This window comes from Desmodus rotundus, chromosome 2, assembly GCF_022682495.2.
Source record: "Desmodus rotundus isolate HL8 chromosome 2, HLdesRot8A.1, whole genome shotgun sequence".
Classification (NCBI taxonomy): domain Eukaryota; kingdom Metazoa; phylum Chordata; class Mammalia; order Chiroptera; family Phyllostomidae; genus Desmodus; species Desmodus rotundus.
Window position 1 is genome coordinate 6,275,747 of NC_071388.1, and position 14,861 is coordinate 6,290,607.

The 14,861-nt window shown below is 36.4% G+C and overlaps 1 protein-coding gene and 1 long non-coding RNA gene across 4 annotated transcripts in view; one reads left to right on the top strand and one right to left on the bottom strand.

Annotated features, from left to right (window-relative positions):
• The window catches only part of LOC123479775 (uncharacterized), a 50,275-nt gene that overhangs the window by 15,092 nt on the left and 20,322 nt on the right, over positions 1–14,861 (top strand). The gene's annotated exons all lie outside the window — the stretch shown is intronic.
• The window catches only part of BRWD1 (bromodomain and WD repeat domain containing 1), a 105,404-nt gene that overhangs the window by 11,955 nt on the left and 78,588 nt on the right, over positions 1–14,861 (bottom strand). For all 3 annotated transcript variants that reach the window (XM_053917203.2, XM_053917192.2, XM_024561677.4), the window contains 4 exons: positions 11,320–11,486; positions 5,335–5,561; positions 3,691–3,858; positions 461–1,366 (listed from right to left, as the gene is read on the bottom strand). In XM_053917203.2, the coding sequence (XP_053773178.1) occupies positions 461–1,366; positions 3,691–3,858; positions 5,335–5,561; positions 11,320–11,486 (1,468 nt within the window). The remainder of the gene's footprint in view (positions 1–460; positions 1,367–3,690; positions 3,859–5,334; positions 5,562–11,319; positions 11,487–14,861) is intronic.

A 14,861-nucleotide genomic window follows, 5' to 3' on the forward strand; every position in this document is an offset into this window, starting at 1 on the left:
CAGCTTAGGTCACCCTCTCCATGCTCCAGAGTTATCAGTAAAACTGACAATAATAGTAACAGTTCCTATCTCATAAAAAGGATGAATGCTAAACTGATTAACAAGCATAAAGCATTTAGAAAAACATCGTGACATACAGAACATCTCGGTAACTGTTCTGTTCGCTGCTATTGTTATTATTACTACCACATTCGACCAGTCCTACCCTTTTCTTTCCTCTTCTCAAACTACCAGCAGGTCATAAATGTGTTTGCCTCTGCTTTTCTTAAACCCTTATTGGCCAATACAATACCCCATCACCAATACAAGAAGTGAAATCTTTACAGAAATAGTTAAGGCCAAGATTGCCTGTTACATGAATTAAACTAAATGTACTCAACAAACAGTTATGTGAGCACATAGCAATGTATGCTATGAGAAAAGGACAATAAGAGTAAATCAGTGAAATGTTTTCAATTACCTTTCATAAAATTGTTTGTTTTTTCTTTTGTTTTGTCGTCATCTGAATCCAAATCAGTTCCAGATACATGATCTGAGACACAGTGGGACCCAGCAATAGGTTCACACTTCCGATTTCCTGACATCAGGTTTGTTGCCATTTTGTGACATCTACCATCTTTTCTATCTTCTTCAGATTCAGAGTCCTCTGAATCACTGAAGATCTTTGCTTTTTTAAGGAAAGCAGCATTCTTGTGACCTGTGTTGTATTTCTTACCATCATATTTTCTTGGTTCAGAATCTGCTTCCTCCCCTTCCCCTGAGATGCTTCCTGCCTTAAGTTTCTGCCCAGAAGTTGACGGGCCAGTAGTTCTGTTATGTCCATTATCTGAACCATGACTTTTAGAGTCTTCCTCAGAGGACTCTAGTTTAAGAAATTTTGTTTTAGAAGTTGGAGTGTGTGACTTGTAACCATTAGCATGCCAATTTTTCCGGACTACCTGCAAGTCACTTTCTGACTCTGAGTCTCCATTTTCAGACTCACTGACATTATTCTTGGCAGCATGAGAGCTGGACACTGGTGATGGTTGATTTTTTTCTTTCACCTCCTCTTCTTCAGTTTCTGAATTTAAGCTCTGATCATCTTCAGAATTATATAGTAACTTTTTTCTAGCTACAGCAGAAGCATTACGGTGAGGCAGCTTACGGCCAGAACAGACACTTTCAGAGCTAGAGTTTTCCTCTACATCACTCATCAGCTTTATCTTATTGGCAGCCACAGCAGCACACTTTCGTAGCACCTTCCGGTTATTTCCAGCTCGAGCTTTTAGACTTTCACCAGTCTCCACTGAATTGTTATCAGAGTCACTTAAATAGACCCTCTTTCTAGTGGCTTTTCTGCCACATCCATTTTCTAAAGAAACTGGACCTAGAAATAAAGTAACAATAAGATTAGAAAGGTCTTCCTTATTTCAACATTTTTTAAATGACTTTATTAATACTTATACTCCTTATATTTTACTGCCAAAACCAGATTTTATCTTTCTAAATCTTAAACGCCTGAAGGAGGGAAAAGAATAGACAATCTAGAAATAAACCCACACATACATGGTCAATAAATTTACTACAAAGGAGACAAGAATATACAATGGGGAAGGACAGATTCTTTTATAAATGGTGTAGGAGCATTGAGAATGGCTATCATAAACAAAGCAACGAACAACAAGGGCTGGAGAGGTTGTGGAGAAAAGGGAACCCTACTGCACTGTTGGTGGGAATGCAGACTGGTGCAGCCACTACGGTAAACAGTATGGAATTTCCTCAAAAAACTAAAAATGGAACTGCATTTTGACCCGGCAATTCCACTGCTAGGATTACATCCTAAGAACCCTGAAACACCAATCCAAAAGAACCTGTGCACCCCAATGTTCATAGCAGCACAGTTTACAATAGCCAAGTGCTGGAAGCAAACTAAGTGCCCATCAGTAAATGAACGAATCAAAAAACTATGGTACATTTATACAGTGGAATTCTATGCAGCAGAAAGAAAGAAAGAGCTCCTATCCTTCACAACAGCATGGACGGAACTGGAGAGCATTATGCTAAGTGAAATAAGCCAAGTGGTGAAAGACAAATACCATAGGATCTCATCTTTAACAGGAACCTAATCAACAAAATGAACAAGCAAGCAAAATATAACCAGACACTGAAATTGAGAACAGGCTGACAGCAACCAGAGGGGAGAGGGGAGGGGAGGGGATTATAGGGGGAAAGGGTGAAGAGTTTGCAGGAACATGTATAAAGGACACATGGACAATAACAAGGGGTGGGGGGGGCTAGGGGGAAAAGGCAGAAAACTATACGTGAACAATAAAAAAATTGTTTATAAATAAATAAATGGTGTAGGAAAAACTGGACAGCCACATGTAAAAGAAGGAGACTAGACTACTATCTTATACCACCACACACAAAAATTAACTCAAAATAGATTTAAGACCTGAATGTAAAACCTGAAACTATGAAAGTCCTAGAGAAATCACAGGCAGTAAACTCCTTGACATTGGCCTTGTTGATGAATCTTTGAATCTTAGGAGACCCATTTTGGCTTTGACCAATAAAAGCAACAGAAGCAAAAACAAGTGGGACTAAATCATCAAACTAAAAGCTTCTGCAGAGCAAAGGAAATCATGAATTTCTACAACTAAAAAAAAAAATTCCAATTCAAAACAGGCAAAGAACCTGAATAGACATTTTCCATAAAAGACATGCAGATGGCCAGCGTGCTCATGAAAAGATGCTCAACATCACTCGTCATCAGGGCTGTGTGAATCAAAACATAGATCAGAGTGGCTAGTATCAAAAAAAAAAATAAGAAATAACAAGTGTTAGCAAGGTGTAAAGAAAACGGAGCCCTTGCCTACTGTCGGTGAGAATGTCAATCAGTGCATCCGCTATGGAAAACAGCATAAAGGGCCCTCGAAAAATTAAAACTAGAACTACCATATGATCCAGCTACTCCATTTTTGGGTATTTATCCAAAGAAAACAAAAACAATTCCAGAAGTTCTGTGAACTTGCATGTGCATTGCAGCATTATTTGCAATCATCAAGATATGGAAACAAGCAGTGTCCATCGATAGATAAATGGATAAAGAAGATGTGATATACAGATACAATGGAATACTATTCAGCCATAAGAAGAATGGATTCCTGTCATTTGCAACAACACACAGGGACCTTAAGGGCATTATGCTAAGTGAAATAAGAAAAACAAATACCATATGATCTCACTTATATGTGAAATCTAAAAAACAAACAAAACCAAGCTCACAGATACAGAAAACAGTGAAATGGGTGAAGGGGGTCAAAAGGTCCAAACTTCCAGTAAAATAAATAAGTCATGGGGATTTAATGTACAGCATGGTGACTATAGTTAATACTATATTGCATGTTTAAAACCCTCATCTCAAGAGAAAAATAAAAAAGGAACTTCTGTAACTATATATTGTGATGGATGGGAGCTAGACTTGTGGTCATTTCACAGTATATACAAGTATCAAATCATTATGTTGTACACCTGAAACTAATATAATGTTATGTGTTAATTACACCTCAATTTTTTTAAAAAGCCTAAAGAACATTTAATCAATGTTAATTGATTAGATGTAGATGCATTAAATCAATAAGCCATTTAATGTTTAGCTTTAGAATTCTCTTGATATACATTCCTCCAAAGCACCACTGAGTCTCTTACCAGTTTTTCTTTGAGCAGCTCTGGTTCTGGTCACTCTGAGATTGCTGCTTCTGGCCAGCCTCCCACGTAAGGAGGGTTCACAAGCTCTTGAACTCTCTTTGCTTTCCTCGGAACTACTTGAAGCTGAAGATGATGATGAAGTACCTAAAGAATCTTCCATGTCACTTTCTAAGAAAAATAAAGCATCAACAGTTCATTACATATATTCTATCTTTACACACATAAGCAGTTATTTCACAACAGAAGATTGGAGCAGATTAAAATACTTGAGTATATATTTTTTAATTATTTGAAAAAACAGCTGATAAAATTTTGGTACCAAAAAGTACACCATCATCATACCAAATCAAGTCTGTTTTCTTATTTCTGAAAGTAACATATTACTCCTGGTTTCAGAAAATTCAATTTATATATTTAATAAACAAACTTGCATTTAAACATTTAATTAGCCTGGCTCTCTACTTCCTTCTGTTATGAAACAGGCATTTCCAACAGAAAGACCTATCATTTCAAATCCAGCATTTCAAATCCAGCAATTCTCTCTAACAGCCCTTCCTAACAGTATAATTGTACCTTTCAGCTCAAGAATGGTCATTTTTACATGCTTTAAAAAAATGGAAAAAAGTAAGATAAATAATTTAAATAGTACAGGTCATTTCCTCCTTATATTCCCAATAAACAAGTGTATACCGCAGTGGGAGCACAAGACAGGAAACTCAAATTTCCTGTTCCTTCATCCAGACTTACTTCTTACAAGCCTATCACAGAACGAAAACTTCATAAAAATAAATGGGAACACTGTTAAAAAGACAAATTTTACACCATTACACAACCCAACTCTATGTTAGAGAAGAAAGTGAATGTGTTAGGAAAATGTTGGTCACCAAACTGTGTTTCTTCCTTTGAAATTGCTCTGCTGTCTGTCTGCTTTGACTGTTCCTACTCTATTCCACTACCTACTACACTGACTGTTTCCAGATTCTTCCTCTTCCCTACATATCACTTCCAAAATGACCCATCTTCTTAAAACAGAATTCTTCATGTGACTCCCTTACTCAACAGGAGACCCAATTAAGGGACTCTTCTGCAAGGCTTGCCAGTCTCTTAAACATGGCTACATTCTACCTGCTTGATATTATTATTTTAATTACAACAATTATTATTATATTACCATCAGAATTCACCACAATCACTCAGAGCAACACCGAAGCACATAAACACCACAGCCTTACTCACACAATGCCAGCAAAGGGTTAGCATCAGCTAGTTATACTACCAAATAACAATAACATAACTTAGAATTTACTAGGCCATCAGCTGTAATTACCGTGCCTCTTTTTATTTAAATGTCAAAATTTTTTAACTTAAATGCCAAAGTTTGCATACAATGTGTGTTATCGCATTATTTAAAATGTGGAGGATTCAAATTTGCATAAATTGTGGCAGTACCATTTGCAAAGAACAATACTTATCAAACATAATCTAACTGCTCCAAGTTCATTACTTTTGTCTCCCATTGAATCTTATGTTCCTTGAGTTGTGAAGGCCACATCGTATTTATTCCTTTCTGCAAACTCACAGTAACTAGCAGTGTTAAATGTCTGAGCATTCAGCAGTTGAAAAACATAATGTTCCACTTCTCACCAGATAACGCAGAACCGTTTGTCAGAGCGATAGTTCTATTTCTTCTCATTCTTTCTGATGATCCTGTTGAATCTGAGGAGTCACCAGAAGTAACACCTGAAGAGACACTAGCACTTGTCTTGTGGCTTGCAGAGTAAGCTGCCTGACTTGAGGTGGACCGGGCAGGAGAACCCACCAACTCAGTAACTACTCTTGTCTGAGATTTTATACGCTTCTGCTTCATATTTCTGGTCAAAGAGATGAACAAAGGAAACAATACTTAACAAAAAAAAATGCCTAAATAAAAGTGTATTATTATTTTAATCAAAAAATAATTTTAGATCAAAACATTCATTAACATCTTACTCTGGGATGAATTACTATTAATATTCTTATTCTAAATTTGATACTGTTTTATTACAAACTTAAGTAATGACCAAATGATCCAAGTAACAAAATTAGAGAAAATCACATTGAATATCTCAAGTTCTCTGGATTAAATACTTAGGTGAGACAATATTTACCTAATATAGGCATTTTTCACACTATGAATCTGAATCTCAGTATGACCCAACTTTCTCTCCTATTTATGTTTCTAAACACACTATAAAATTAAGAAGAGAAATCAACAAAACCTGAACAGAAAGGCAAAAAGGAGGGTGGGGATGGTAGGAAAAAGTAAGGGGTGGGGGGAGGATAAATGGTGATGGAAGGACTTGTCTTGGGGTGGTGAACACATAATACACAGATGCTGTATTATAGACCTGTACCCCTTCAGCCTATAATTTTATTAACTAATGTCACCCTAATAAATTCAACTTAAAAAAAAAAAACGAATAAAGACGCTTTATTTTTTCTAAGACCAAATTGCTTACATCTAAGTGCCAATTCACCATGTTTGGCCCCTGAGCCATGGGGAAAATAGTAGAAGTTTAAAACAAGTTAATTGTTGCATTTACATTACAGATCTGGGTAAGGGCTTTTCTGGAGTATCTAAAGCATCTCAGCTAAAAGATAACCACAATTTTTTAAAGTAATAACTGTGCCAAGGCTGGTGTGGTTCAACGGACTGAGTGTCAGCCTGCAAACAGAAAGGTCACTGGTTTGATTCCCAGTCAGGGAACATGCATGGGTTGCGGGCCAGATCCCCAGTTGGGTGCATGCGAGAGGCAACCAACTGATATATCTCTTGCACATTGATGTTTCTCTCCCTCCCTTTCTCTCTCTCTTTCCCTCTTTCTAAAAGTAAAAATAAATAAAATCTTTAAAAAAAAATAACTGTTAATATCATCATAATCCAGAAAATTCAAGCTTGTTATGTCAAAATTTTAACTTCTAATAATATCAACTAGAGGACGGACCAGTAAACAACAGAAAGAAATCATTACATGCTTATATTTATGATAAACTTAATTTTTAACAGTAGACAAGCTGGCAATACCTCAAGAGTGAAAGCTTTCCCTTTTTGTCCTATGTTCTTCTCGACTGTTACACTTTTTCATGATTCAAAGAGAAAGTAGAGTTTTGAAAAATAATAAAAATAAAACTCATATAATAATAAGACATACCCAAACTCAGGTCATTTTTATAAAATGACCTACAGTTTTTAAAAGTGTCAATCAAGAAGGCAAAGTTTACAAATAAAATTCCAGACTAAAAAAGACTATATGAGATGGAGCAACTAAAAGCCAATGAATGCATAACCTAGATTAGGAAAAAAAACTGCCCTAAGAACATTATTGAGTTAACTATTGAACTGTAAGTAAGGTGTGACTAAAACCTGTTCTTAGCAAACCCACACCAAGATTTAGGAGTAAACAAGCATGATGTCAGAAATATTCTTTTGAATGATTTAAAAGAAAAAAAAGTTAACAAAATGTAAAGAATATGCAGTTTTCTGAATTCTTCAACTTTTCTGTAATTCTGAAACTATTTCAAAATAAAAAGTTAGAAAAAAGATGTGGGGAAGGACTCCTACTACTGTGTGTACTTGAATTACAGATTGCAAAGAGGCTGAACAGGTCCTTTACCAAATGTTTATGTTTTCAATGAGGCTCTGTTATTCTAACATGGCGGGAGAGGGGGCAAAATATGTCAGCAAATCATCTCAGCCAAAAAGCAAAAATATGACTGGCAAAATAATCCAAAATAACCATTTCAGAACTCAGGAAAACAAAGGCATATAAGTTAAAAAGTATTTATTGAAGAAAAATTGAATCTAAGTAAAAACAGTGGCATCTTTGGCATTTAGACTTGGGGCTGCTCCCAGTCACACATATACACCCCCAATTCTGTGGCTCAACAGCCTTGAGGATCAGGATGAGCAGGTGGCGGGAGCTGGCTGTTATGGGAGCTCCACAGAGAAGCTGCATGCTCGAGAGCACTAAAAGCACCCCTGGCAATTCAGTAAGGCCAGCGGCTGCCTGAGGCTGTGTCATGGCTAGAGCAAGAAAGAATTCAACCAGATTTAAAGGAGAGGTTTAGCCAAGGACATAGTTCCAGGAATCTTTAAAACATCTGCCTAGGGCCCTGTCTGGTGTGGCTCAGTGGACTGAGTACTGGCCTGCAACCCAAGGGGTCACGGGTTCAATTCCCACTCAGGGGACATGCTTGGGTTAGGGGCCAGGTCCAGTCTCCCATTGGGGGAGCACAAGAGGCAACTACACATTAATGTTTCTCTCTCTTTTCCTTTCCTTCCCCTCTCTGTAAAAATAAATGATTAAAATCTTTTTAAATGATCTTCCAGGGGATGTGGAAGGTTCCACACATATTCAAGAAAGACTGGAGAGAATCCAGTTATTATTCATCCTTGGCTGACCTTGAGACTCTTGGGTGTGGTAAAATATTAGCAAAAAGTGAAGTTTGCCCTACGTCACACACAGACCCATTTCAGAAAGGGGGTAAGCATTACCTAAAGTGGTTAAGTACAAATTTCTGACCAATGAGCTATGTTGAGCAGGGGAAGCCATCTAGAAAAACAGGCTCAAAATTTCTTTTTATCTTTTTAAAAAGCAGCAGAGACTTTAGTGACTTAATGCAAGAAGACAAACTCTGCCCAAATTGGTCTAGTCAATTCACTGAACAAAACCAACAGCAGCTTCTATCACTGAGGGAGAAGGATCAGAATCCACAGTTTCTACAAACAGCAACAACAAAACCTGGGACAGATGTGATTTCCAGAATTGCCAGATTATATAATCAAATATTCCCAGTCTTGGCCCTGGTCGGGTAGCTCAGTTAGCTAGAGCATGATCCTGATAACTCCAAGGTTATGGGTTTCATCCCTGATCAGGGCACATACAAGAAGCAACCAATGAGTGCATAAATAAGTGGAACAACAAATCGATGTTTCTCTCTCTTCCCTCCCTCCTTCCTCTCTCTGAAAACCAATAAATAGAAGTAAATATCCTCAGTTTTCAACAAAAAAAATTACAAGACATATGAAGAAACACGAGTGTTTGTCCATATACAGGAAGAAGATACCATCAACAGAAACCGTCTCTGAAAGGACCCAGATGAAAAACAAACAGCGACAAGCCTTGAAAATTCTCTGAGCAGAAAAAACCAGTTTAGCCATACAAATAAAGCTTAATTTAGCTTATTTTGCACAACTAACTTGACCTAAATCACTTCTTGCTTATGCCTCTGGAAATCACAAGCAAAACTTGCACCATTTCCCAAAGCTATCATTGATAAACACTGAAAATTTGAATATTATAATCAGTCACCATGAAGAAGAAACAGTCACAGTTCTCTCTATAAGCTGCTTTTCAACAATACACCAAGTCTCAGTCCATGTTTTCATTTGAGTGCTCTTGGTTTACAAAGTCTTTTTGGTTTTTGCACAATCAACTTACTAATTATTACTTCATTAAATTCATTGGTTTTACTTTCTGAACTTTTTGACCAGATATTTAATTCAACAATTACAAATATCTGAAAACGAAATAAATTCATGTTTACAGAATTAAAGGAAAATATGATGACAGAGAATATCAGTAAAGAGGGATGAATTACAGAAAATAAACCAAATGGAAATTCTGGAGTTGAAAATTACAACTGAAAAAAAAAACGCCGCCATGGGCCCAATGGCAGATTTGAGCTGGTACAAGAAACAGTGAATGTAAAGTTAGGTCAGTCAATAAAGATTATCCAGTCTGAAAAACATAAAGGAAAAATATGGGGGAAAAAATGAAGAGAGCATCAGAGTTATACATACACCAACATATGTATAAATGCAACACTAGAAAGAGAAGAAAAAGGCAAAAAAAAAAAATTGGAAGAAACACAGCTGACAACCACCCAAATTTGATGAAAAATATTACACATCCACAAAGCTTGACAAATTCCAAGATGAATAAACCCAAGGAAATCCATACTTAAGTGCATCATATTTAGTTGCCAGATAAAGAGAAAATCTGGAAAGAAGCAAGAAAACACCACCACCATATATACAAGGGCGGGGATGCCTCAGTAAGACTTCTCATCACAAATAACGGAGGTGAGCAGGCAGTAGGATGAAATATTCAAAATACTTAAAGAAAAACACTGTGCTACCCTGGCTGATAGGGCTCAATCAATTGAGCACAGGCTGCAAAGAGAAAGGTCACTGGTTTGATCACAGGGCACATGCCTGGGTTGCAGGCCAGGTCCCCAGTTGGGGGCATGTGAAAGGCAACCAACTGATGTACCTCTCACACACTGCTGTTTCTCCACCTTTCTTTCTCCTTCCCCCCTTCCCTTCTCTCTAAAAAGAGTAAATAAAAAATAAAAGAAAAACACTGCTAAGAATTCTATATCCAGCAAAACTAGTCTAAATAATGAACATGAAATTAAGATATTCCCAAAGACTATCAGAATTAATTGCTACCATGTCTCCTTTACAAGATATACTAAAGTACTCCGGGCTGAAAAGAAGTGACACCCGAAGATAACTCAAACCCACAAAAGAAATAAAGACCACTAGGAAAGATAATTATGTATGTGAATATAAGTAACAGTATAAATATCTGATTTCTTAACTGATTTAAAAGACAACGGCATAAAACATAACACAGAAAGATGTAATCTGTGTATAACAGTAACAGCACAAATAAGGGGGTTAAAGGAACTAAAGTACAACAAAATTCATATACCTGTAAGAATTAAATAGTATTAATCGGAAGTAGATTGTTTTGAATTGACATGTATTGTGTAATGCCCCGAACAATCACAAAGAAACCCATCGAGGGTATAGTGAACGTTCAAAATGTGCATGGAAACAAACTAAACATTTAATAACTCAAAATCTGCACATTCTAATACTTTAAAATACCTGCAAATTTGGTATTAATATAAACTACATAGTCAAAGATGAAAGAACATAAATATTAAATTACTGAGAAAGAGAATAAACCCTGCATTTTATGTATTTTTCTTTACAACTAATTCTCAAAAACATGGTATATTAGACCTAATGGATGTTTTCCCATACATAATCAAATGCTCAATGGCCTTATATAGTAATTTTACTCTCTGCATTAAAAACAAAAAGTTTCTTATGCAAAAAATACTTTAATACTTTATACAATTCTTACAACTGATGATTTTCATTAAATGCTTATAAATTTTGCCCTGGTTGGTGTGGCTCAGTAGATTGAGTACTGGCCTGCGAACCACAGGGTTGCCAGTTCAATTCCCAGCCAGGGCACATGCCTAGGTTGCAGGCCAGGTACCCTGGTTGGGGGTGTGCGAGAGGCAGCCTATCAATGTGTTCCTTGCACATTGGTGTTTCTCTCCCTCTTTCTCCCTCCCTTCCTCTCTAAAAAATAAATAAAATTTTAAATGCTTATAAATTTACATAATTACAAATCAATGCACCAGTTCTAGATACACATGGAATGCTTTCCAGCCAAAAGGACTACTCTGCATAACTATACAATGATTGAGAATTTTTATCCTAATAAAATTAAAGATGGTACCACAACCTGAAATTTTACAGTATTGCATACAAAGCTGGCAAATCACCTGATACTTTTGTTAGCCTGATTGACACGGTTACAATTTTGCTGTCTCCTGAACCTCTGGCTTCTTCGAAGTTTTTCATTGAATTTTTGACCAATTTTAAAATCAGAGGATATTTTCTTCATTTTTTCTTCAAATAAGGCAGATAATCTCAAAGTCATACTGTAAATCTGTAAGAATATGAAAGCAAAACTATAACCACAAAATATCTTTAAAAATACTTTTCTAAGTAAGATTGTAATCATTGAGGCTACTTTCAATCTATTATATTATATTACTGTCATAGACAATGGCTGTTACTGACTTTATTTCCCATCCCTTCCTTTCAATGACGTCTGCAAGAGTCTGCAAGAAAGAGAAAGTATCCTGGCTTTTCCCATTTTCACATCTACATGTACAAGCCTAATAAAGCCTCCTTTTCCGAAAGTTAGATGGGAAGTTGGTTTTCAGGGTGCTACTCAAGCAGAAGAGTAGTGTCTCCTTGAGGCAAAGGAACTTCTACACCAGTCTCTACTTGAAATTTGACTCCTTTCGATACAGATCTAAATTGAATGAATTACTTGCATCCAGTAGAAGGATGAAAATATGCCCTAAAACTTTTATATGGAAGATTGTGTTTTAATAATTTTTATAACAACATCAAATCTTTAAAAGAACAGTAATATGATGTTAAGTGCTACTATAAGTAACATTTGGTACAGCTGTGTATTTACAGGAAGTACTCTTTATTCATCCACAACCATTCCTGAAAATAAGTACAAAAGTCTAATGTTCAAAAGGTAATTATCAATCACTCTGATACACCATAGAGGTGAGTGGACAGACTACAGAACGTTTAAAAAAAAAAAAAAGTATGTGAGATAAATCAATTTCTTATATGCGTCATATGTATACCACATAAATATAAAATATGTGAAATTTGTAATCCCTGCTAATACCTTTGATATAATCTTTAATAATTATTTCCAATATTTTGTGCATATACTAAATTTATTCTTTTCATTCAAACCTGAAGTCTAACATAAGTCATCAATTTTAACAAGAGTGATTTTTTTCTCATTCTGTTTGAAACCTCTGATTATCTTATCACCATTTTCATGTTTTCTCATTAGCTTTTATGTAAAATTCAATAATACATTTGAATTGAAAATAAACATTAACAGAAACAGATACTAAAATTGTCATAAGGAAGGGCATGTATGAAAAACCCAGTTAGCATTATACACAATGGTGAAAAACTGAAAATCCTTCCCCAAGGATTGAAATTGGTTAGGAATAAGACAAAGATGCCTGCTTTCACGACTGCTATTCGACACCATACTTTAAATTCTAGCCAGAGCAATTAGACAATAAAAAAGAAATAAAAATCATTCAAACTGGAATGCTACAAGTAAAACTATCTCTATTCACAAATGACATGATTCTATATGTAATAACTCAAAGAATCCACAAGAAGTTATCAGTGCTAATAAATGAACTCAGCAAAATTATAGGGTACAACAATACACAAGAATCAGTTGTGTTTCTATACACCAACAATGAACAATCAATAAAAGAAATTCAGAAAGCAACTGCATTTCATATACCATCTAAAACAATAAACTGGGAATTAGTTTAACCAAGGAGGTGTCAAGACTTGTCACCAAAAATTACAAGACACTGCTGGAAGCCATTAGATCTAAATAAATGAAAAGACATCCCCTGTTAAGAAAGAGGAAGACATAATATTGTTAAGATGTCACTACTGTGCAAAGCAACACACACACTCAATACCACCTCTATCAAAAATGCAAAGGACTTTTTCAGAATGGCAAAAGCCATTCCTCAAATTCGCAATGAATTGCAAGAGACCCTGAATAGCCAAATCTTGAAAAAGAGGAAGTGTGAGGACTCACACTTCCTGATTTCAAAACTTACTACAAAGCTACCGTAAATAAAACACTGTGGTACTGACATACAGACAGACAAGCAGACATACAGACACAATGAATAGAACTGAGTTCAGATGGTGCCAAGTTTATTCAATGGGATGAGAATAGCCTCTTCAATACATGGTGCTGGGACAAATGTATTTCCACCTTACACCACACACAAATATTAACTCAATATGGATCAACAACTCAAAATGTAAGAGCTAGACCACAAAACTCTTATAAGAACATATTGGGATGAATCTTTATGACACTGGATTTGACAATGGAGTCTCAGACATAAAAACAAAAACACAAAACACCAAATTAAAAGATTAAATGGATATCATCTAAATGAGAAACTTTTATATATCAAAGGATATTATGAACAAGTTAAAAGACAAACTACAGAATGAGAGAAAATATCTGGAAAACATTTATGTGACAAGGGTTTGGTATCCTGAATATAGTAACAAATTCCTACAACTCAATGAAAAGACAAAAAAAAATCCAATTAGAAAATGGACAAAGCACCTGGCTAGTGTGGCTCAGTGGATTGAATGCTAGCCTGCGAACCAAAGGGTTTGCTGGTTCGATTCCCAGTCAGGGCACATGCCTGGGTTGCAGGCCAGGTCCCCAGTGGCGGACGCATGAGAGGCAACCACACACTGATGTTTCTCTCTTTCTCCCTCCCTTCTCCTCTCTCTAAAAAATAAATAAATAAAATCTTTAAAAAAAAAGCAAATGGGCAAAGCTCTTAGATAGTTCTCCAAAGAAGATACACAAGCGGCTAATAAGCACATTGAAAATTTGTCAACATTAGTGTATTAACTATATTTTATTTTCTGTGGGGGGGTGTTAAAGATTTTATAGGGAGAGGAGAAGGGAGGGACAAAGAGAGGGAGAGAACCATTGATGTGCAGGAGAAACAACAATTGGTTTCCTCTCACATGCCCCCCAGCCAGAGACCTGGCCTGCAACCCAGGCATGTGACCTGACTGGGAATCAAACCAGCGAACTTTTTGGTTTGCAACCAGTTGGAAACTTGATTCTGGAGAGACTGCCCCTCCCTTAGCTAGCTAATTCCTAGAGCTAGCAAAGGATTCTCTTAAAAGCATGCCTTTGATATACAAAACAATCCAGAGTCCCCACCCCTAACTTCTTTATCAAATTCTCACATACCAAGCCAATATTCCATTCCTCCCATCCTAAATCACCCCAGAGCCAGGAACCAGACATCTACAGACCAGCCCTGTAATCCAAAACTACAGGAATATTCAAGATAGCCAAACCTAAAAACTCTTTCCTTTGCCCTGCCTTGCCTTCCTGCGAAAACCTCAATACTGTAGGCTCTGTGCTGTCATCTTCCCTTTCCTCTCCTCTGCCTACTGACCAATGTTGGTCCATCCCGACATGGCCCTACATGTTGAGTCATGCCTCCTTGTTTTTGGAATCTCTCAGTATAAATCTATCCCTTCATGCAGTAATTTCATCTACATGTCCTGCCACACCTGATTAAAATATATCCCAGGTACAATTTGTAATAAGCCACAAGAGTAATGCAGATCAAAAACAATAATGAGAGGCCTGGCAGGTGTGGCTCAGTGGATTGAGCACCAGCCTGCAAACCAAAAG